The 26,158-nt window shown below is 36.0% G+C and overlaps 1 protein-coding gene across 1 annotated transcript in view; it reads right to left on the reverse strand.

Moving 5' to 3' along the window:
• The window catches only part of TRMT11 (tRNA methyltransferase 11 homolog), a gene marked incomplete at both ends in the record, with an annotated part of 46,235 nt that extends 21,275 nt beyond the window's left edge, over positions 1-24,960 (reverse strand). The window contains 9 exons of the mRNA XM_084258140.1: positions 702-866; positions 3,444-3,524; positions 9,413-9,569; positions 10,539-10,673; positions 10,905-10,997; positions 11,087-11,168; positions 16,987-17,060; positions 18,341-18,406; positions 24,889-24,960. Coding sequence (XP_084114266.1) covers positions 702-866; positions 3,444-3,524; positions 9,413-9,569; positions 10,539-10,673; positions 10,905-10,997; positions 11,087-11,168; positions 16,987-17,060; positions 18,341-18,406; positions 24,889-24,960 — 925 coding nt within the window. The remainder of the gene's footprint in view (positions 1-701; positions 867-3,443; positions 3,525-9,412; positions 9,570-10,538; positions 10,674-10,904; positions 10,998-11,086; positions 11,169-16,986; positions 17,061-18,340; positions 18,407-24,888) is intronic.
• Positions 24,961-26,158: the final 1,198 nt, after the last annotated feature.

Raw genomic sequence — 26,158 nt, forward strand, 5'->3', positions numbered from 1 at the left:
CATAAAGTATATAAATACTGATATTGCAATGCCTTGATAATTTTTCTTTTGTTAGATTTGAAACCATCTAAGTCAAGAAAAAACCGAAGAGGGCTGAGATGGATGGTTTGAGAAATGACTTTGCCACTGCTTACAGATTTACTGCCAAATACTCTAGAAAAGTAAATGCTGTTCTCAGATAGGATGCCTGAAAAGCTAAAGAACTCATGAGCATGAAAAACAAGCTCTCATACACATTTTTGAAGCTCAGCAGGTTCACAAGCCCAGCAGTTCACAGAATCCCAAAGTTCTTATAATTCTAGAGAGGAGATGCCAGTGAAAACAGGGGCTACAAAAACACAAAAGGTTACACATGGAGAAATGAAACACTCTTCTTTGAAATCTGATACCATAATTACAAACGACCTTTTGGCTACAGTCAGTATACTAATAGCCAATTACAGTCAAATATAAAATCAAATTTATATACCTCAAAAATATAAGTTAAAAAATAAAAGGGATGCAAATTAATCTATATAGTTAAAAAAAATTTAATTATATTCTAGTCTACCTTCATAATTTTCTTCTCACTTTGTACAAAAGTCAAGAGTGGAGGAAATACTAAGACAAGTTGATATTTTTTATGTGTTCATAAATTTTGTACTTAATATAAATGACTTTAGGAAAACAATCTTACTCCTATTTTTGTACTGAAAACTTACGATCAGTGATGATTGCATCAAAATATGTGCCCTTCCTCCAAGAAGGTTTAGACGCATCTGAAACCAGGACATCAAGGTAATATTTCTCTAAACCATATTGACGAAGATTTGCCCTAATGTTTTCGTCTGGTCCTCTCCATTTCTGGTTTTTCCTACTAGCCTTTCCTGAAGGGAAATATAAAGGAAAATATCAAAGAAAATACTAAATCAAACAAAGTATTCCTACTTCCTGTCATTTAACTAAAAGTAATGCTTAAATAATCTAAATTTACATTTGCTAAAATGCTTTCATTTAAAACTCTCGTTTTATTATATAATTATTTTTATTTCAACTTATTAAACAGTAACATGGGGAGTGGTTAAAACAGGTATAAGAGATCAATTTTATAGTGGGTGGGTGGGTGGAAATTAGACTTTTGGTGGCAACTTTAACACAACATATACAGATGTCAAAATATAATGCTTTACACCTGAAACTTCTATGTCATAAACCAACACTATTTCAACAATAACAAGAAAAGACTCACTCACTACTTATTATATTCAAAGCATATACTAGAAAAATACGTGTTGAACAGAACCTGGTCCCTTGCCTTCATCAGCAAACACATCCATGTAGATAGTGAAGAATCAGATGAATGGAATAGAAACAAAGAGAGCTAACTTGGGAAATACAGGAGCTGTGACCATGGACAGGGGAAGCAAAATGTAGACATCACTGGTAAAAAATTAAAGGGAAGGTTGAAGGAAGAAGTTCAAAATTTCTATTTTAAGAGACACAAGTGGATGATGACATCATCACTTAAGATCACAGAAACCAAGAAGAGAAACAAACTGAAAAAGAAACATGAGATTCATTTGCGATTTATCAATCCTAATATGCCGGAGATACCTAAAAAACAAATTCAGCAGGTGGTTGCAGGCCAGAATATATACAAACATTTGGGAGACCGCTTTCTATATATGTAAATTTACGTTGAATCCATAAGAATGACATTTTTTTATTATCCTAGGTGGTGTTTACATAAGTGTGTGTTCTATAATTATTCTATTTTTATATACTCTTCTGTTTTATGATCTATTTCACAATAAAAACAAAACAAAAATTAAAAAAAAGTATCATGTTTACATGTAGCATGATAGGAGAAGGGGTTAAAGAAAGATGACTGAAGTAAAGCAACATGTAAGAAAGGTCAAAGAAAACTATAGGGTCATAAGGAGGCTGAGATGAAACAAAGAAATGAAAGTACCACCAATGAGCTCATTGTCTAGAAAATTAAGAGGGGTACTTTACAAAGATCAGCATCTCCAAATACTGTAGACTGTGCTTAGTAAGAGTTTTTGGTGAATATGGAATCTGGGAAAAACTCAGGAAAGAGTGAGAGATCAAGGAAAGGCAGCAAGTAAATACTAGTTTTATATGAAGCATGTTGGCAAAAGGAAGAAGGGAAAAATGGTAGTTAGCAGGCCCATACTAGGTTGGTGGAAAAGGTTTTATATTTATAAAATAGAATAAACTTGGGAATATCTTACAGTAAAAGACTAGAAGTGTAAGAATCAGAGAACAAAATCAACAGCATCTTGGATTAGTTTTTAGGAAACTTTACCCAATCAGAATTCTACCTAGTGAACTGACAGGCAGTTACAACTTTGAAACATAAGTTGCATAAATAAAAATTCAATTAGATTATATAGAACTATTTCCTTAAAACAATCATACTGCTTCTAAAAGCAAACTACACTAATTATTAGCACTTATTTTTTATCTAACAAATTGCAAACAGTATCTTTTTTTCTGGTCAACCCATTTTGGTAAACTTGATAAAATATAACTCATTTTCCTTAGAGTAAATGTCACTGAATTCCTTAGTCAAAACAAGGAAAAATATAGGTCATAAAGTATAACATACCAAATTGCTTCAGCAAGAGACAATAAAATAAATTTTCACCAATATAATAACATGAGGCAAATAAAAAGTTTTCTAATGATTGATTCAAGTTACAGCAATGGAATAACAACACAAATATAATTTCAAAATCATCAATGACACTTGACATTTTTAATACTATTCAGCTACAAAGAAACATTTTTTCAGTATGATTCAATTTATTCAATCATACGTAATCAGTGAAACTTCTAGAATTTGAAATATTTTCCAAATATTTTAAAAGCTAAGCAGATGCTCAAATTTACCCTCAATCTAAGGCAGAATTTTAAAGTTACAGATACAGTAAGTATTTCAAAGATGTTTTTGTCAGTTATAAAATTAAAAAATGTATATGGTATGCAAGGACTAGAAATTAATCCAGTAAAAACTCAATGATTACTGAATAAAAGAAAGAGTCTTTAAATAAAAACACTCTGGTTTTATTAAAACTTATATGTAGATTACAGAATGGTAGTCCCTTTCTGTTATTTATTCTTTCCCAACCCTAAAGTTCATAACTTTATAGTATACCTTCTTTTTTTAATCTCTCCTGCTAAGAACACAAATACTTCTGAAAGGAAGGCTTGTTCTTATTCATCCTTGTGTTACCCTAGCAGATCTCTTTATACATACTAGATGACTTCATAAAAAGCAGATACCCAATGAAATTTATTATAAAAATAAGTAAAATTATAACACAACTGTGCATTTTAACATTTGAAATAGATATATCTAATGCCATTGAAAATTATTTTAAAGGTATAGTTGTTACAAGACCAGAGACCATAACACCGTCTAGAACATCAGTACTCACCCAAACCGTGAACTGTGTTGTAGTCTATGTCTGTCCCATACACATATGCACCAAAATGAGCAGATGCTATCAGAAGGCCACCTGAAAAAAATCATAGGCATGTTCTGTTAACCAGAAAGTCCTAAACTCTTGTTTCTTCCCCTACTTACTACGATTCAGAGTCTTACAAAGTAACTGCAGGCAGAGTACCCTAGAATGACAGTAGTCCTGGCTATAATGTTTATCTAGCAGGTTCCAGGACTGTTTAAATGAACCCCTGAGCAGATGCCACTCCATTGATCACAAATGCACTGGCATCACTGCTTTCAAGAGTACTACTAAGGAAAATACCTTTATTTGGTTAAAATAATATATAAACATTTTTATGTAATTTTGAGAGATCTACACAAAAGCACTCGCTCATTTCTTACAAATAAGCATGGACAGCTGCCACACAAATAGCTAGCAATAAATATATTTGGGCTCAATTCCTCCTAAAGTCACAGAGTTTCAAGTAACTAAAGAGGGTATTAAAATATTAGAACAAGTTATAGTTACTTCTGTAAACAGTGAACCAACTCTAATTTTAAAATATAAAAGTTTTATTAACTATTATCAAATACACATAAGAACAATACAATAACTTTTCTGTTAATATTATAACCAATACAAGAAGAAAAGTTCCAAATCATTCAAAGAAAATTTTGATTGGACTAAGCAATTTGGTGGGTATGGCCAATATACATATGAAGAAAAATCCTAACAGATTTAAAAATTAATGAATTCCCTTAAAATAAAAGGTAATATTTTTTAATTTTGTAAGAAAAAAATTCAATTTAATTTAACTTTTAATAATTATACTTTTTATTAAACTTCACATTTTTTTATTATCCAAATTAAACTTCCCTTAGTGCTTGGTCAAGTCTGAACAGCTGAAACTAAAAATATATTTTTAGATGACAAGATATGTAGACTCAGATAAGGAATAAAAATAAGGGCTATTTCCCTTATATCCTTTGAAATGTAATCTCTAAAATTAAGATGGGTAGTGCCTCCAGAAGGTCAGGATCTATAAACTAATGCTGTTCCTTCCATAGCCATTTAAAACAGAGTCTGATAGCATATACTAAAAATACTTTGCTCATGAAAAATACTGCACCTGACTACTTCCTGTGTAAGTCCATGAAGAAGAGAAATGTAGAACTAAAAGTTCAGCAGAAATAAAAATCTAGGTCCCCTCATAGTAACTGAAAAAACATGTGAGCGATAAGGAAATAAGAACTAAGATCTCTACAAAAGAACAGTCCATCTTTAGGGAAGGTAATGTATGTGATGACTGGGAAGACTCACAAAATCACTTAACCCAAATTATGAGGAATTACTACAATTCTGCCAATTAAGGCAGATACTCACCTAGAAGAACTAGTTGACAAGGGGAACAGAAAAGCTTTGCTGTGCTTCCTTAAACAGAACCTTATCCATTTGGTTAAGGTGAGTTTTGAGAAGAACCAATTTAGAGCACATAGCTGAAAGGAGATGAATAATCTGTTAGATTTCATCTGTTAGTTGAGTTTGTGCCCTCCTTTTATGCTTTTAAAGTTTTAAATAAAATTATTATAGTTTCTCTGAATTGGTTACAGGGTAATAATCACTGTTAATATCTAATTGCTTTTTCAACAAAATTGAAGCATTTTTTGCCTTTAGTTATACGTTTGTTGGCGTTTCCTTGGAGGCTTTCTGGTGGAAGTAGTAATAAAAACAGAGGAGTGAAGTGTTGAGAGAGCAGGTAACATGACTCACCCAATGTTTCAGTACAACATCAAGTGTAAAAATACCACACATGTAACTTAGACTAGCAATTCAGTGTTTTAATTCCTCATTACTTAAATAGCAACCACTTTAAGGTTGGGGTAATACAGTACAGGCAAAAGGACACAATAAGTGGAATTTACAACACAGAAACTAATTTATGATTTCCACCTTTAGAGATTTAAGTGGAAATCTTTGCAAAAGTATGAAAGTGAGAGACTGGACTTTGGTTTTGCTAAGAGAAAAGAAAAAAAAATGATGACACTAGTATATTTTATCCTTTTTTAAAAAGAGCTCAAAACTAGGAGCCTGAGTAAAAGGATATTGCTAGAAAATAGTGATAAATAGACTCAGGAAAAAGACTAGAAAAAGTTGTGGACAAATGGGAAGCAGAGATTATTACACAGACTTACAGAAAGTTATTATCCTTTTCCTAACTTACTTCTTTGCTACCAGTCTTCTACCTAAACCAGGGCAATTTCCCAACACCTGGCTCTTTTGTCCATCATTTTGCAAATTCAAAGATGCTTCAACCCCTTGGGTGTTTGTTTGGTTTTTTATTTCTGCATTTCAAAGGAGCTACATTCTTTTCCTTACACCTATGAGTTACCTCAAGGTAGAAGAGACCAAGCAATACACTCCATGGTGCATTTTCAATGACTAAAGGTGTTGACCCTCCCCAGAGGGGTAAGGGAGAAGGGAGAGCAATAGCTAAATAGCTGTTATTAAATCATACCAAGTACATACAGCAATAGGCAGATATTAGTACATCAGTACCAATTATTTTCATTACAACCAAAGAACTAGAGATTTATAATTTTAATCCTCAATTTCTCTGCTGCCTTAATTTGCCAATAGTTGCAAACTACTAATATCTTGGCAATTAGTAAAAGAAGGTACTAGAAAATGAGTTTGTGGCCAAAGTATTTACCCTCACCACTCAATATTACCCATATCTAACCTTTCTCCAAAAAAGTAAGTTCTTAAACTAATAATTAAAAAACAGTAACCATTACAGTTAATTAAATATCTACAATGTGACAAGCACCTCCTTAGAATTTCAAATACATTTGTCATGTCACTGAATTCTCACAATATAGTACTATAACCATTTTATAAATGATGGACTATTTTAAGAATGTAGCCTAAAGTCACATAATAACTGACAAGGTAAGGAATTAACCCACTTCTTTTCTCCATACTATGCCATCGTTTTGGGGTCAGCACCAATTGAAGTAAATGTACATTTACTTGATTATTTAATTAATAAGAGTTAATAAGAGTTGTATGTCACTCACAAATCTTGTATCATATCATAAGCAGGAAACCTTCATAGGAATTCAACATATCAATACTGACGATTCCTTCAGTCATGCTCATGATAGAACAGCAGTATTTCCTAAATGCTAAGAGCTGACCTAGTAATAAAATATTTTTCTCCCTTTGGAAAATGGAAATACACAACACAAAAAAAGTTTTACTAAAATGAGAATCACTGCAAATGAAAATTTTTTGTAGTGAATGATAACATTCTGCACAACAGTAGCAGATTGTCTAAAAGGAAAAGGAAAGCCATTTAGGCAGGAAATAAGATAACTCTCTTTTCAGTTTCCCAGAAGCGCTCTACCTTACTTACACTATAACCTTCAAAACATCACAGGTCATGAGGATCAGTGGAGAAGGTATCTGGGAAATGCATACATTTTGATTTGTGTTCTTTTAAAATGGAAAAGGGTTGGAAATACTTGAAAAGGAAATAAAGGAAAAAATATCAATTTGTGAAAAAAGCATGGCCAAGGAGGAGGGCACAGGGCTACTTATATCTCCAGCCCTTCAGAAGGTACTACCCATCAATGAGACAAAGGCTCAAGAAAAAGGACAATGTGTACTTAAGAACTGTGCCTATTCACATTTATTAGCTATTACCAGCTTCAAAACAAAAATCACCAAAAACTAGCTAACATGTTAAAAATTATGCGTAAGCTATATACAAACTATGAAAATGTATTTTAGCAGTACCTTTGCAAAGACCTTCCTCTTTTCTATTATATGTGAACTGTGCTAGATATTGCAATTAACTTCCTATTAATTGTCCTATATAAACAGACAAATGATCTGTATCACCCACTCTAAGGAGCTTCCCTAAAGCAAATGAGGGGCAAGTCTCCTTTTCTCTTAGCACACTACAAGTAGTCAATAGCTTGACTGCTGTGGCACTTAGCATTAGTTAGCAAACTAATAATATTTAGTTTATTCAGATCAAGGGAAGATACTTCACTATACTAGAACTCTGTAATTAAATTTTGTGGTCTGGTCTATGTATATATGTGTATGTCAAGTATCTCTGGTAAATCCTCTCACCTCCTCACACCTCTGGCCTATACCCCAGTTCTTGTGTGCATAAACAAATAAAATAAATCTTAAAAAAAAAATTGGAGGGGCGGGGAGTAGGAGAACCAAAAAAATCTACCAAAAAAACAGGGCAAAAGGCATTAAAGATCATTCAATGACCCCTAAAATATTAAAAAACTATTGGAATCCATTCACAATAAGTGAAGTACAAACACTTTGTTGGGATAACATTCACCCAGTAGATTGGAAAAAATCAAAAGTTTGACAATATACGCTACTGGTGAGGTTGTGGAGGACCAGGATTCTCATATTTCTGGCAAGAATACAAAATGGTACAATGGAGAATTTGGCAGCATTGAATAAATCTATTATGCATATACTCTTTAACCCAGCAATTCCACTTACAGGAATTTACCCTAGAGCTCTGTCTCTAACATTAGGAAAGTATATACCACACTAGATTATTCACTGCAAGCATTACTTGTAACTGCAAAACATTCTTGTAACTGCAAAACTTTTCTGTAAGTTTTTCACTATTTCCCGAAAAATGTCAGAAAGTGGAGGGAGGTGCTTAGGATAAAAAGCATAGGAAAAAAGAAATGGATCGTGTGCTGGAGGTGGGATAAATGAAGACCATGTTGGAGTGGAAGAACAGATTCACTTGTGTATTAATGTAACAACAAACCCAGAAAGTCTTCCACAAGCTGGAAATCTTTTAACCTTGTTACTATATCTTCCTAATCACAGTGGGCATATTCCTAAATAAGTTTATGACAGACCCGAATGCAGAGGGAGGCAGTTCCTATCATAGTAACTGAAAGCATGAGCTCTGGAGTTAGACTGCTTGAGTGTGAAATCTCATGAAACTTATATACTATATAACCTTGAACAAGTCACTTAACCTGCCGGTGCCATATTCTCCTCAGGAAGACTTTAAAAAGTACCTCTATGTTAATTAATACAAGAATTAAATAATACAGCAACACTGAGAGTACATAGCACAGTATCTGATGTACTCACTATTCAACAAATGATTCCTCTCTCTGCTTATAAGGTTTTGGACTGGGAAAGATGGCTCCAGGGAACACCAACCACAAGCATAATTCCTACATAGTCTAAATCACAATGGGTTTAGTCAGACAAACAAAATATGACTACTTTTTGGTTATGAGCAAAAGCAGACAAAGGTTGGTTAAAGCAGGAAAATGTTTTCAAAGAGTGAGGTGCAAACTTGGAATTTTAGGCTTCTTACCCTGTGTTAGTTACACAGACATCCCAATCAAGTGTACACAGAACCCAGGTCACAGCAGATTAAAACTTACCCCATTGCTACTTAGTCACTTTCCTTATTTTTACACTTAATTATGAACTTTTTCAAACCAAATCAAATATAAGGCATATTAATTGTTTTTCTCCATCTAAGTATATGGTTATCAATTTAAAAGAGGAATACATTTTTTTAACCTTATAACTCAAATTTTCCAATTAATCAAGTCTTTCTTGCCCCAAGAGTATTTCTATTCAAATAATCAATACAGCTTCACATGTCCACAATGTATAATACTGCCATGTATGGTATGCTTCCCCCTAGTGGTTTACTTGGGGAAAAAAAAAAACCCACAAAATTCTATCAGTATTGCCTCTAAAGAAGCAACATTGTTAACCTCCAATGAAGCTATTACACAACTATGTGATTGTCTCTTAGCCACTATCTAAAGATATTTAAAAGATGATTGTCTATTTAAACTCTCAGCAAAAATATTACAATGGCCTTGACTAATACAAGCAACATCTATTTCTATGCAGGCTTAATTAATAAATAAAAATACCTGTTCCAACAAATGGATCAAAGACAATATCATTTGCTTTCACTTTTCCATGATTGGCCATGATGAATGATAAACCAGCATCCATGCTGGTATTTCCAATGAAGTGTCTCTTTTTGACACTGTATGACTCAATAAGTTCTCTCTGTCCATCTGCAATCTAGATCAGAAATAATTTTCAAATTAGTAAACGTATACAGATTTAAGATAACCATTCACAATAAAACCATTTCCACTTACTACTTCTCTAAACTTGTTCTGTTAGAAAGTATGAATGAGGGCCTCCCCGGTGGCGCAGCGGTTGAGCGCTGGGTTGCGAAGCTGCCCGCGGCCTCTGCGACGCAGTTTCGATCCCCGGCTGCTCCCCGGCCACCGGAGGAGGGTCCCGCATGGCACGCAGACCTCTCCTGCCGCCCGCTGCTCCCCTCAGCAGTGTACTTCGGTCCTTCTGCCTGCTCTGCTCCCCGCTCTGCCTCTGGTGAATTCTCTCACCCTCCCACGCTTCTGACTGTACCCAGTGCATGTATAAACAAACAAACAAACAAATAAATAAATAAAACATGCCTCTATTTAAAAAAAAAAAAAAAAGAAAGTATGAATGAGGAATAGACAAATATATTTTATTTAGTGTTCTGCCATTTCCTTTGACTTTTCAAACCAAATTTCAATTACACAATTTTTCCAGAGTTGGTAATGAGTTAACTTTGCCCATCACTTTTCTCCCCTGAAAAACAACATTCTGTATTGAAAAAGCACAGCTTCTACTCATTCACTCACTGTTATTGCATAGTAATTTAGTTTCTTTTCAGAATGTAAACCTAGATGGGTTAGTGCCACAGATGAGGTCCCTCCACAGCACTTGGTCTTTCACTGCTTTATTTAAAAAAAAAGTTTAGACTTTCTAAGAAATCTTGTGTCAGTGTCCCAGGTGTGTCTATTGTGTCTCATGCACTTTATAGGAACCTCTGGAAAAACACACACATACCCACAGACTTTTCACAGATTAAAAAACATACAGTAGTTCTGACTCCAGCTACTTTAAAGTTCTTTAGTCAAATAGTCAAATATAAAGGCTCAGCATTTCATTTTTAAAGAAACAAACTAAAACAGGTAAAAAGAACTTGCTTACCCATCTACCAAAATAAATATTATGTGGATTCTCAGGGATGCAGTTTGGGTTTAAACCATAATCTTCCAAAATAGAGAATATATGCTGTGGCTTCTTTAAGTTAACTTTTCCTTCAAATGGTAGAAACTCAAGTGCCTAAAAAATAAAAGCAATTCTAATGCCCTTAAAAATACAAAAGGAAAAATAGTGCTTATATAGTAACAAACATATTGTAAGTCTAGACATCAGTATTAAATAAAACAAGAAAAATACTTAGCACAATGTGGTACAAAATAAACACCTAAAAGACACTAAGTATTATCTAGCAATAGTGGCTAGACTATATTAATCTCGCAGGTGTTTTTGGTTTTTGTTAAGTTTACTTACATCTATTCGTTTGACTTTTTCTTCTTGTGTCAGTGTTTTATTAAATGTGTGAATCTTTATTTTATATGTAGAATCTGAATGTAAAAACGGGACCTAAAATAAAAGCAGAAAAAAATCTTTAGGCTTATTTATTCTATAGTATGTGCAACTTTACCTTTATGACACCACGTTGCTCTACGCACCATCTTCTCCACAGGATAGTTTCTAAGAGAATTATATAGCTCCTCCGGAGATTTTCCATGACCCCAAAGTTCAAATATAGACCTAGGAAATAAATGATTGGTACTAACTCAGTGAAAAAATTAGATCAAACAGTAGTATGTAACAACTGTTTCACTGGCTCTTTATGTTCATAGCACTAAAATAATTACTGTCCATTTTCTAAGATATAAATAAGAAATATGCATGCTAGAAACAAACAGAGCTGAATTCCAAATCACACAGGACTGAACTTTACACAGGGGAAAAAATTTAACAAAAGATTTTTCCAAGTTTTCACAACTATGTTTTTATACTAGAACACAATAATGCAGGTAAATCACTTAAATAATTTTAAACAAAAATTGCAAGAAATTCAATTTTTCCAACATCTTCCCCACAAAACAAAGAACAACTAGGTGAAAGTATAAATTAACACTGACAATTAGCAATTACTAGTTATTTTTATAACTGACAAAAACAAAATTCCTGATATGAAAAACATCTTCAAGCTTCCATCAATTTCAAGGACATTTAAGCAATTACGAACAAAATTCTATCACCATCAAACAGTTTAAATTAGCTACCAGGCCTCCCCAGTGGCGCAGCAGTTAAAAGCTGGGCTGTGAAGCTGCCCGCAGCCTCTGCAGCACTGGCTGGATCCCTGGCCACCAGCAAGGGTCCCACATGGCGGCGCACAGACCTCTCCAGCCTCGCCCGCTGCTCCCCTCAGCAGTGTATTTCATCGGTCTGCCTGTTTCTGTTCCCCGCTCTGGCTCTGGTGAATCCTCTCACCCTCCCGCGCTTCTGACTGTACCCAGTGCTCGTATATAAATAAATAAATCTTTAAAAAAAAATTTTTTTTTAAATTAAAAAAATAAAATTAGCTGCCGTGGAACCCGATGATGTATACATTATTAACAAAGTGAGCACACCGAAATTCAAATTAATTTATAAAATGTAATGAATGTTGTAGTAGGATTGAGATTACCGACCTTTGAAAATGAATTCCTCCTTTCATTTTTACTGAATTTATAAAGAGACCTATACAGAACTTACCTATTACTTAAGGAACCAACCTCAACTACACAAAAACATACAAAGAATAAAAAGCAACAACAAAATAATACAAAATAGGTGTCCCAAAAGTTCCTGTGTTTAGCTTTTTTCTTATTCTTAATGTTTAAAAACTGTAAGCTTGGTCAATTCATTCATTCAACAAATATTAATTAAGGATTACTATATGATAGCAATTGTCCTAGGCACTAGAATAGAGGAAGAACAAAGGTCAGTGCTCTTATAAAATTTATATTCAAAGGGAGAAGACAGACCCCTGTAGGCACAAACTTAGGGAAGTACAGATTAAAAACTGCTGGAAAGGGAAAACTTTGAAAAGCAAAAATAAAAAATAGAGCTATTGGGGGGAGTAATATTGCTTACAAAACTGTACATGATTTAGGGGTACAGGTTCATACCTCTCTGCTGTATGCTATCACACCACATCCAATGCCAAAATACCCATAACCCTCCATAGCATAGACCCCTGGACTTCTTCTCCACCCTTTTTCCCTTATCCCATGTCTTCCCCGTTCTGGTGGCCTTTATTCTGCAGTCAGATTTCTAGAAGTTGTTTTGGTTTAGTTTTACCTGTTCCTTTATTTTGGTTCTTCACATTCCATATGAATGAGATCAATTTGCTATCTGTCTTTCTCCTTCTGATTTATTTCACTTAGCATACTCCCCTCCATTTTTATCCATGTTGTCTCAAATGGCAAGATTTCATCTCCTTTTATAGCTAACCAGTATTCCATTGTCTAAAAATATCACATCTTTATCCATTCATTGTTGTTGGGTACTTGTTTCCATAACTTGGCTATTGTAAATAGTGCTGCAATGAATATAGGAATGTACACATCTCTTCGATGTAGTGTTTTTCCATTCCTCAAGTAGAGGAGAATTGAGTAGAATTGTTGATCATATATGGCAGATGTATTTTTATTGTTTTGAGAAGCCTCTATATTGCTTTTTATAGGGGCTAGACCAGTCTACATTCCCACCAACAGGGTTCCTTTTATTCTACCCTTACCAATACTGCTATTTCTGAGTTTGTTTTTAATAAGGCTGATTCTCATGGGAGTGAGGTGGTTATTTCATTGTGATTTTGATTTGCATTTCCCCAATAGGTGATGTTGAACACTTTTTCATGTCTCTGTTGGCTATTTGTATATCTTCTTTGAAACAATGTCTATTTTACTCCTCTGCTCACTTTATGATTGGGGTTGTTTTTTGTTGAGTTGTGTTCGGTTTTTTATGTATCTTGGTTATTACCCCTGGTCAGTTGCATGATAAGCAGATATTTTCTCCCATATATTTTCTCCCATTCAGGAGGATGTTTTTACATTTTAATGATAGCTTCCATTGCTATGCAGAAGCTTTTTCATTTGATGTAGTCCCATATTTTAATTTTTGCTTCCCCCCACCCCTTGCTGTTGGAGTGAAATCCCCAAAGACATCACTGAAGCCAATGTCCTGGAGTGTTTTGCCTGTTTTCTTCTCTGTATTTTATGGTTTCCAGTCTTACATAGAAATCTTTATTCCATTTATTTGAGTTCTCTTTGGTGTATGGTGTGAGAGAGTGGTCTGGTTTCCTTTTTTTCTTTTGCATATGGCTGTCCAGTTTTCCTAATACCCTTTGCTGTAGAGACTCTATTTACTCCACAATGTTAAACATCCTTAAAGTATGGGTTTATTTCTAGGCTCTCAATTATGTTCTTTTGGTCTGTGTATCTTATTTTTATTATATACCATATTGTTTTGACTACTATTGCTTCATAATATAATTTGAACTCTGGGAGTATAATACCTCCATTCCTATTTTTGATCAAGATTACTTTGGCTAGGGGCCTCCCCAGGGGCACAGTGGTTGAGCGCTGGGTTGCAAAGCTGCCCGCAGCCTCTGCAGTGCCGGTTCAATCCCAGGCCACCAGGTGAGGGTCCCACATGGCAAGCAGACCTCTCCTGCCACCCGCTGCTCCCCTCAGCAGTGTACTTCGGTCCTTCTGCCTATTCTGCTCCCTGATCTGGCTCTGGTGAATTCTCTCACCCTCCCGCGCTTCTGACTATACCCAGTGCTTGTACAAATAAATAAATAAATAAATAAATCTTTAAAAAAAAATTGGCTAGTCAGGGTCTTTTGTGTTTGCATACAAATTTCAGTAATAGTTGAAGACCTAACATTTAACATATCTCACAATATAAGAGACTACTGGAAGGCCATTTAATATTGTCACTTATTCTTCACAAGAACCCTTTGAAGTAGCTGTGTTATCACCCATTTAATCAAATAGGCACAATGAGATTAAACAGTCATACAGAAAGAATGAAGCTAGGGTTCAAACTCAATCCATTTGACAACAAAATCCATTTCTTTACCATTATAATACACTGCTTCTTAAAATGCAAAAAAAGAAAACAAGAACCCCTGGCCATTCAGGAAAGGTACATTTCAACAAATCATAATTATCCCCTTAGCAACATAAGAACTAAAGCTTATGATGACCAAAATCAATAAAAATATGACATTCCACATCCTTTTTTTTCAGAAAAAAATTACGTAACAAATTAGTAAATCAATATTCAAAATAGTTAAACTAAAAAGATAAAATAAGCATCAATTATAATTATAACTATCAATTACCAACTGGTATTGGTATACCTTTATTATTTATAGATTTTCACAGTAAATAGTTTTCATATATATGAATGCACTATTATGACACCTATTCTAGATTTAAAAAGTTTGTGTGGGGGTCTCCCTTGGTGGCGCGGCGGTTGGGCATTGGGTTGCAAGGCTGCCCGGGCCTCTGCGGCGCCGGTTCGATCCCCGGCGAGGGTCCCGCATGGCAAGCAGACCTCTCCTGCCGCCCGCTGCTCCCCTCGGCAGTGTGCTTCAGTCCTTCTGCCTGCTCTGCTCCCCTCTCTGGCTCTGGTGAGTTCTCTTAACCTCCCGCACTTCTGATTGTGCCCAGTGCTTGTATAAATAAATTAAAAAATAATAATAATAAATAAATAAATAAATAAAAAGTGTGGACTGCCACATTTTTCAGGGGATGCTATATAAATAAGCATGACTGTCAATTTACTAATATAAAATGATCTAAAATATTTCAAAGATTACAGCAATAAAACAAAACCTTTCAGACAAATAAAAATACTACAATAAACTATCCTTTGAGGGAAACATGGAAATGGAATTGGAAAAGGTATACAAGGAACATCAATGGTTTTTGTAATTATTTCTCTGAAAAAAAAAAAAAGTTGCAAATATCTCAAAATGTTGAGATCTAAGATGGTTGGCACCTAAGTGCTATATTTTCCCCTTTTTTATGGTATGGGCAAAACAATCCATACTACAAATTAATCAATTAAATCAAAGAAATTTTTAATTCCTATCCTAGCAAACAAAAAAATTGAATTTAAATTAGTTTTGACCTTCTAAGTCTTTTCAGTTCTGGAACAACTGGTGCTACAGTTCAAACTATGAAATTTCATTCTTTGAAAAGGAATTCCTCCTTTTCTATCTATTAAATAAACAAAAAGAAGGCCTATACAGTATACTAACCTTACTTAGCTATGAATTTAAATATAAACTCAGCTATGCAAAATATACAGAGAATAAAAGCAACCCAGGAAATTGTCATGTAGCACAATTATCAATCATACCATTAATCAAATATATTTCAGAAGACATGAGCACTGAAGAAAGTGTACAAGTCCTCAGTACTCAAGGAACTATTTTAAACCTAGAAAAACTTAACTTTAGAATTCAAACAACTATTAGAGCCAAATTTTATACAATATCTTAAGCATTGCTAAAGTAATAATTATTCCTTAAAAGTAAAATATCTTAATTATGCTAAAGTAATAATTATTCAAAGTATGTGCTTTTTAGTTATTTCTGCTTTCCAGCCACTTTTATTAAATAAAACTCATTAGCAAGCTTCAGATTAAGAGAGTAGGTTTAATATCACTGCTAGTTTACAACAGGATGACTTTACATATGGGGTTATAATCTATTGGATAACACAGCAATTACCTATCAGTGTTACAAAGCATTGATAACCATATTAATTAAACTAGGTAAGTCTTATTTGCACTGCATTATTAAATAAATTTCTAAGGAAAAGTTTTCAATTACCTGCCAAAAGTTCAGGAGGAATAAAGGGATAATATAAGCTGTTCAATTTTTAAGACACTAGTTAAAAATAGTTTTGTTTTCAAATCTAAAGACAGAAAAATTTATAATGCCAAAATAATGAAATGAAAGAAGAAAAAGCAGAGCCAATAATAAAATAATAAAATCTAGAAAACAATCAGGTAGAGCAAATGATGAAAGTTGTCATTACATTAATTCATACAGGATACGACAATTAGAATTCCTCTAACAGAAAAACACATTTCATGTCAGTTCCTACTTTTTTGTCACCTTACACTCACCAATTTGTCCATCTAACTAAAGCATCTATAAGACAATCAATTTTAGATTTTCCAAACTTCAGTTATAATTAAATAGGGCATCCAACCTATGAAACATAATGTTTACGTTTTATACTATACACCTGCTTAACATGGACGTTTTAAAAATGTTAGTGTTTCTGCCATTTTACCGCTGAGATGCTCTCACCCGGTTTCATCAGATTAACTCTTCTGTTCTCCCACCACCATCTAGTGGCAAACATGGGTAACTGCAAACTAAATTGAGTTCTGTCCCCTTGCCCCTAACTAACCTCTCCCATCTTCTGTCAATACAGCACAAAGACAGACTAAAAAGTTAAGAAAAGTATGTTGTACATGCATGCAAGGGAACATTACAGGTTTCTCTTACTTGGCACACACTGTCCGTTTCATTAAGTTTCTGGCAATGTCTTCAGAGGGAATGCTAAGAATCCAAAAAGGAGACTGAAAGAAATAATAGATAACTTCTAAGTAGTAGTTTTATAGCTACAGATGCTTTCATGTAGATCAATTAAGAGTGATCCCTATTTGCTACTTTCATGTAAGAATACCTGATCTGAGTCTAATCAAAACAAAAATTGTTAAAAGGTATAAAAAAGTAAATTATTTTAATAGGTAACTTGATAGTATAATATAGTACAATATAACAACTTTCATAAATGACTATAAATAAAAATATCAAGTTCAGTGTCATTTAAATTTAAGGTTAATTTTTTATTGTTCTCTTATGCAATTTGACCAAAAGAATTAATGCATATTATGGCCCAAAGTATACTCTCAGTTTTATTTTTGCTAACTATTCCTTATAATATAGCTATAATAGTTTACTTTTAACTTCTTATATATTTCTTTCAATGATCTTTTTGTAGACAGTTGTGGCCAAACTGTCGGGGCGGGGGTTTCTTTAGAAAAACTATGATGAGACATCATAGGTTTTATTATTACATTATCAATTTTTTTTTGTAAATCTAAGGAGAAAAAACCCCAGGTGTATCAGGGAAGTCTCCAAGCCTTTGTCTCAACACCCAAGATTACAGGCACTTTTAAGGTCCACCCATATAGGTCCTTGAAACAACACAACAAAACCCATAAAGACCCTGATCTCAGTTCATCATCCTCTCCCAACTATAGCCATCCTCCTTCAATACATGAAACTCACAAAAGAGTACAAATCCAACAAAAGGGGACTTTCAATTGATTTATCCTTTGCAAGAAATCATCCCTGCTATACCAAGCTTTCTTCTTCCAATATTTATACTCTTTTACAGAAAAATTCAGAAAAATTCAAAATAATCCAAACAGAAAAAACATGGCTATCTTAATATTAACTTTATGGGGAAAATTAATAAGTTCTTCAATTTTCCAAACTTTCCTAATACACTGATAAATCATTAACACAATGCGAAAAGTTGCTAAATTTACAATCTTACATAAGCACATTTTATATTTTAAAATGACTCCCAATGTAAGCCTGAAATTCTAAGTTGTAAATTATAATTCTAATCATACCACTAAAAGATAGCCTTTTTTTCAATGAAGGGACAGACACAAATGATGGTACAACTGTTGAATTGAAAAATAACAATAAATCAATACATCTAAAGGAAATAAATCTAACTTTCCAAAACTAAGTTTTTTCCCAATAAAATTTTTCTTCAATTTCCCCTAGGAACAGATACAAGTAACTACATATGGCCTAACAGAAAACCAGAAATTCAACTTACCTTTCCATATGTTTCCTGACTACTTGTGAACTGTCCTCCAAAAAGTGAAAGCAGAGACTTTATTTCCTATATTGAAAATAGTATAGAAAGAATACATTTAATATAGGGGACTCAAAGTGTGTTAACAGATACAGGTATAACATCATTTTTTTAAAAAGAAGAGTGGGTTTATGCATTCCTGAGCACTTAAATGCAACATCAAATAAATTAAAATTCTGGGTTCTGGCAAAATTTTATGACTGCAACCAGGTACGTAATTTCTGAAAAATTTTAGACAACAGGAGAGTTGTCAAAACTTGATTTAAAAATACTGATTTTGAGGGCCTCCCTGGTGCAAGGAGTTAAGCAGAAGCCATCCGCAGCCTCTGCAACAGGAGTTTGATCCCTGGCTGGCCAGGGAGCTACCCACATGGCACAGCAGACCTGTCCTGTCTCATCTACTGCTCCCCTCAGGTCATTCTGCCTGTTCTGTTCCTCATGCTGTCTTTGGTGAATCCTCTCACACCCCCTGCACCTCTGGCCTTTACCCCAGTAATTGTACGCATAAATAAATCTTTAATAAAAAAATAAAAATACTGATTTGAAAAGGAAAATTACCAAAACAATCAATTAGTACACTTGACAATAAAATGAATAATTAAACAGATAATTTGAGGGTGTTAAAATAAGTAGTTAACTACGGGGCATCACTATGGATTCATCAAGCACAAGTTATAATGAACTACTCTTCCTGGTAAAGTTGCAGAACTAGAAAGGACAAACATAATAGCTACTTCAAAAACATTGTATAGGGCCTCCCCAGTGGCGCAGTGGTTGAGCTCTGGGTTGCGAAGCTGCCCGCAGCCTCTGCAGCGCCGGTTCGATCCCCGGCTGGGAGGGTCCCACATGGCACGCAGACCTCTCCTGCCGCCCGCTGCTCCCCTCAGCAGTGTGCTTTGGTCCTTCTGCCTGCTCTGCTCCCTGCTCTGGCTCTGGTGAATTCTCTCACCCTCCTGCGCTTCTGACTGTACCCAGTGCTTGTATAAATAAATGAATAAAAAAAAAAAACTTAAAAAAAAAACAAAATAAAAACATTGTACAGGCAAAGTTGAAATCTGTTCATGTAGTATGTATATTCTGTGAAGCAATTACTTTGTATTATTAAACACAAGATGACTACATATATTAGGAGTTGTACTAATAACAAAATTTGCCCCCTTCAAATAACACAATATCCCATATTCCCCTCTGTGCAGATGTTAGAGAGGAAGTAACCAAATGAGAGCTAAGTGCCCCAAGGCTGGGGGCCTACAATCCCCTTTATGCTCCCAAATAGGGGAAGGAGCTTTTAACACTAAGCTTATTATGAGCCACAACCACCATTAAACTAGGAAAGTCTTCCAGTTCAAGACTTAAAGAATGGGAGGTTTGATGTAATAACATTTTTTCAGTTCTTCGTTTTGTCTGTATAACTTTTTTTTTTTAATTTCTAGTTATTATAAGGGACTGAATTCAGTTGAATCATATGAATAGAATAAAAACTAGCACAGACTATCAGTAAATCACCTAAGGGAGCCCAAACGTCATTCTGCAAAGTATATGACACAAATCTGAGTAAGAGGCATCACTGGACCCGGGAACTAGAAAGACCACGATTTGGTTTTCAGTTCTTCCAAGGAGTAGCTATTTGGCTTTACACAACAAATTTAACTCCTTCCACTCTCACTTCCAGCATCTGTGATATAGGAATCCTAATGACCTCATAAGGTCTGTAAAGAGACACAGAATCTAGATTTTTTTTAAGGGCATCAAAATGATAATGACCACAACATTGTCCTTGAAATCCAGTCGCTCAAGAAATCAAGCAAGACTGACAGAGTTATAATACCTTAAAAGAAAAACGTTACAGATTACTTAGTCTAGAGTTAGTATTATTTATTCCATATCAAAGCACTGTGAAATCAGGTTTACATTTGAAACAACAGTTTGCTGATTCTGGAATACGGTGTTAAAAATCGACAATGAGCGAAAACACAAAGGCCCAAAGAGTTTAAAATAAAACATGAAGAAGTTTTGGAAGTTGTATGCCATTGCATTAATTCCACTATCCAAAACTTAAGCAGTGACTTAGAATTACAAGTAAATATGACAACCCAAGTTTCAAATTTTAAAGCAAAGTATGTATTAACCTACCCCATCAATCTACTTGGGAAAGGCAAAACAACAGTTATTTTACTTTATGGCAGATTTACTTTGGAGAATCTTTCTACATTAGGAACAAAAAATACACTGCACGCTGGATATTAAAATGTGACATGATCTGAGGCATGCCTGTTACATTAACAGACATGCACTTTTCAATTATTTTCACCACTTATATTTTCATCCATCTAGTTTACTTCAGAACAATTATAAAACCCAAGTGTGTGAACTTTACCTTTAGTATTATCAGGTAGCTATCAACTAAAATTTGCCCTAATCAACCCTATAGAGGTAAAAGCAGACCACACATACATTCCTAATCTCTCATTTTAGTTCATAAAAGGCAGCTACTCTACTCATTACAGCTTTCTTGTCTAGCAGTTCTAATAAAAGTATTGACAGTCGCTTTAATTACCTTGCCCAAAGGGATGCTATTGCACTTAACATTGATTAAACAACTAATATGCACAAGGCACTGAGTTATGTAAAGATAAATACATATTTATCCTCAGGGAGCTTAAGTTGTATTAGAATTAATAAAATATTTAATCTAGTAATTGAAGCATGAAGTGAGAAATAGTAAGTGCTCTTTAAAAAGTAAAAGCAAAAAAAGTATATCAGATTTTAAGGGAGGAAAAGATAACTTCAGTTTCAGAAATTTCACTGGAAACTGACTTAAGCCCAAAAATACAGGGAATATCTATACAGATGAGAGAGGACGTCCACTTCCAGTGATGGCAAAGCAGATAATTCAGATTAAGCCTTCTGCTGAGAACTAGAAAATTTTGACATCTGCTGGAAAGCATATGAGAGTTCATAAATTACCAAACCAAAATCTGCAGAGGACAGATCCGAAGGCGCACTCACTTGTTCTCTGGAACATTTACCAATCCCAAAAGCAGGTGCGAGGGTAGATATCCCTTCTTAATTTTTTCCCCCTTAAATATAGAAATTAAGAAGGGATATCCATCCTCGCAGCTGCTTTTAGGATTGGTAAATGTTCCAGATATTAATGAGCAAGTGGGACAAAAAGAGTATATTAAGTCCTTAAAGTTATTGGCAGGTTTGGGGGAGCTGCCACAAACAGTTCCTTGACTATCACAACTTTGATCAACTTACCCAGAATTGTTGGTTTCTCATCAATGTTATAACAAAGCCACCTTATTTTGTTGTGTCATTTTAGGACCACCATGGGGAAGAAAGGAGACTTGATAAGCCACCCAGTGTAGAATGGGATCTCAAAAGGTGATACACACAAAGAGTAATGGTAGATCAGTACAGAAACAACTTAATGACTGAAAATGAATTCAGTGATTCTAATTGTTAGTGCTCTTGTGTGCTCCTATCTTCTAGAGATTTACATCACCCTAGGGCTCATATTACTTCTTCAAATACTCAAATACAATATCTGGCACATGTATACAAAAAACCCCAACACACACAAAAGAGAACAAAGCAAAAATAAACAATAGAAATGAACTCACAAGACCACCTTTATTAGTCACATAATTTTATTTTAACATATCCGCCACTTTCTATATTTAAGGGGGAAAAAATTAAGAATCTTGGCAGGAGATAAAGAAACAAAAAACAGGAAATTGCAGACCTGAAGAAGAATCAGGTAAAAAAAACCATAAAGTTAACAAGTAAATATGTGTGTAAAATCTAAATGAAAATTGACTATATAAAATCAATAAATTGAAGGCTGGGTTAAGAAAAGACCCAACCCAGGGCCTCCCCGGTGGCGCAGCGGTTGAGCGCTGGGTTGCGAAGCTGCCCGCAGCCTCTGCAGCACCGGTTCGATCCCCGGCTGCTCTCCGGTCACCGGAGGAGGGTCCCACATGGCGCACAGACCTCTCCTGTCGCCCGCTGCTCCCCCAGCAGTGTACTTCGGTCCTTCTGCCTGCTCTGCTCCCCCCACGCTTCTGACTGTACCTAGTGCTTGTATAAATGAATAAATAAATCTTAAAAAAAAAAAAAAAGAAAAGAAAAGACCCAACCCAGACAGAAGATAGCTCAGAAAGCAAAGGCTAAAGCAGGACAATACAGGGCACTGCTTAGGGAATACTGGAAAAGCCAGGTTTGACTACAGTAAGGATAGAGGAAAAAGTGGGAGCAGAGAGCACTGCGCAACAGCAAGCCTTGAGTGACAGAATAAGGAGTTTCAGTCTTGGCAAAATGAGGGCCCAAAGTAAAACAGCACTGAATTTTGAGGACTAGAGAACTAGTCAATAGGGTATAACACTAGGGCACTAGGGTAAAACACTGAGTAAGAATTCAAGAGGGAAGAAACAAGTAAAATTACCAAGTACTAGTGATGTTTAGTAGTAGCAATGTTATGCAGAAGACTCCCAAATATTTATTACGAGTTCAGATGTCTCTATCAAGCTGTATGCATATTCATGTATTTACTGCTTCCTGGTCATCTTTATATAATGTTACACTATAACATCAAATTCAACATAACCAAAATTTGAATCTTACATCTACTTGCATTCTCTATTTTAAAATGGAAACTCCACTCCAGGAGTCATCCTTGACTGATTTCTCTTCTGCCACATTCAACCAATCAAGCAATGATAATTTTATTGCCTAAAAGGTTTTCCATTTTGTACCATCCTCATACCCCTTTGCTCTACTTAAGGCCTCCTTTGTCTAATAACATGACTACAACAGACTCCTTACTATTCTGACTACAGATCACCTCACCTTATGATAGGGTCACATATGATACTTCCATCATAAGTTGAAAATGCCAACTAGGAGCAGCAGAGAGCTACCACTGCCCACCATCAGGGCAGAGTATCTTACTGTGGTTTGTACAGAATGGGTATCACTTTCACGCCATTATAAAGTCAAAAAATTATAATTGGAGACCATCTGTAGTCTTATTATGCTCAAATCCATATTGTTGCCAAAATTTTTTTGATTTTGTCATTTAAAACTCTTCAAGCAAGTTTCAAGTTCCAGGTATTTGAGGTTTTGCAAACTGGCCCCTATCTACCTCTCCTGAGCTCTTCTTGTGACTCCTGGCTAAATATTTGGTAATCTGTTAATAATGAGGTGCTAATTTTAATACTAATAATTCTAATTTACTTACTTCTCTCCTTGGTCTGGCTAACTTCTGCTCAACCTTTATGTTACAGTTCGAGTAACTATAAACTGAAGTTCATACTCTCATTTCCCTGCACATCTTTCTTTAGCTGTTCTTAACAATTATTTCACAATGCAACTTTTCTGCATCTGCTCAGGCCTTAGCCTACCTAAACAGTGCGCTCCCTCAAGGAACTGTCCTTAATGTAACAGGGTGGTCCCCAGGAAAGGGAGAAAGGGGAGGGTTCCATGTTTCCTGCCCTACCCAAAGGAGGGTGGAGCTGAGTAGGGAGAAGCAGCAGCTGCAGAGGAGACTGAGGAAGGAAGGAAGCAGGATGGAGAGCCAGAAGGAGACTGGAGGAGGCACATGGAGCCGAGAGACACGTGAAGACACTGCGCTTGTCTTTTGGGGACTGGTTGACACAGATGTGGGTGAAACCTGTGGGTAGGTGACAATAGCGGTTTTTGTCTTGATTTTGCTCTTTTCCCTCCAGACTTGTCTGGTTGTTTCTGATCCTTTTCTGTGGGTCCCCACTGTAAGATGCTTTAGAGCTGTGGCAGGCTTTGGAGTCTTGCTCTGGGCCAATCCTGCTTGGGTGGACTTTTACCCACGAAGGGACGGGTAACTTTGGGTGCTTGATTTAGAAACTATATTCTTTGTCTTTTCTGCATTGTTTACTAAAGTTCCTTTTCATTAAAGTCTCATATCTTTTGTGTTGATGCGGTGGATGGCAGAACCCATTTAGAGCAGGCAGGTTTGTGGGGTCTAGGAAGCCCCTCTCCCAGCCCTGTAACATATCCCCAGCGTCCGTCACATTGGATAGCAGATATTCTGAAAATGTTTGCTGAATGAATAAACATTTCCCAACTTTCCCCCAACTTCTCCTACCACCCACCACCACCATCACCTCTCCCTCCTCCGACTGAGTTTGACCCGCACATTAGAATCTAAACTAGATGACCCGTCCGGATTCTACGCTGGATGAAGAGATCCTGGAGAGGGAGGGCAGGTCATTTTCACCTCCCTCACTCCGGTACCTGGTACATGAGCAGAGGAACTAATGAACGTGCTTAGCGAGGCAGAAGTCTGTCTTGGACCTACACACCCTCCGCCGACCCCGAACCCGTGCCGAGGGGAATGCGTGATAACCCCGACAAGCGCACACCCTTGGATCCCGGCGAGCTCAAGACCCACAGCTCGCCTCCAGCCGCACACCAATCCCTACCGCGCCTTCTTCTCCCGCCTGAGGTTAGGGGAGGCGTGGCTGGCTCACCGGCAGGCGGAACTCCAGATGCTCCTGCGCCATGAGCAGCAGATACCTGTTCAGCGGGCACGGCAGCGCCATTGCAGCTGCCCACGTTGCGCCTGCGCGCCCCACACGGTGCATCACCCCGTCTGGCCCCCCAGAGCCATTTCCGCTGAGGCGGAACCTGAAGGGCCGGAAACGGAAGCGCGGGGGGGGGGCGCTGGCCGGTGTTGCGCTCTGGCGCAGGCTCCCTCCACTGCAAGGCGCTCGCTCGTTGACAGCCCGGAGTGTGCGTGTCTGTCACCGGCGGCGTTCTCATGTTGTGCTAAGTGGATGGATCCCCTAGTAAGCTTCCCACCTTCGTGTACTTGAAAGTTGCTTTAGAGCTCTTCAAATCCTGGATCCTCAGACCTGGACTGAAATTTCCCCTTTTCCATGCAGACCTCTAGCACCCCTGGCTTTGGAGACTGACTCACCTGGACCATTCCTTCAACATTATTATAGTTTTTGGTATATTCGCAATAGATTTTCAAGGGTACCTGCCTTACAAGTGTGTTGGAAAAGCTCTCGAGTGGCGAGATCATCACCTACGGTTCACAGAAATCGAAACAATGCTCTCTTTAGCGCAAGTACTGAATTATGATTGGGTCGTAATATTTGTTAAACTCACAGAACCCAGTCCTCTGTTCAATGTAAACGTGTTTATTAACACAATATAGTAAGCAAGTGTATATCAAAGCAACATGGAAGTTGCATCTATTGGTCACACTGGCATAGATTTCATTCACAGTTCATAAATGTTAATAATATGCCTATTCTGTGTATACATGTTGTTACTTTTGAGAATACTGAAAATTCTTTGAACTACTGAGACCTAATTTTCATACCACTATAAAACTGCGCAGAGTACAAGAGTAAGTAACCTACATGTTGGGAGTACCATAGGCCAAGAACATAGTTGATGCTTAGCAATAGCAATTTAAGTGTCAGTGTTTGGTTCAAACCTCAGTTCTATTATTTACCATGTGTATGCACTTACTCAAATTTCTTAGCCTCAGTTTTCTTATCTAAAAATGCAATAATACTGCATCACTCACGGGATTGTTACAAGGATTTAGTAGAATAATGCACATAAAGTGTTTAATATAACACTTGGCATATGGTAAGAAGCCAATAAGTGGCATTTGAGGAGGGAATTTTTCTTAAAAACACCATGTAAAAGTTCCTCTTAGCAAGCAATCTGTCACTTTTAGAAAAATATCTTAAAATCCACTGGATGCAAGTGAATTTCTGAGGT

This window comes from Talpa europaea, assembly GCF_964194135.1.
Source record: "Talpa europaea genome assembly, chromosome: 2".
In the NCBI taxonomy this organism is placed as follows: Eukaryota; Metazoa; Chordata; class Mammalia; order Eulipotyphla; family Talpidae; genus Talpa; species Talpa europaea.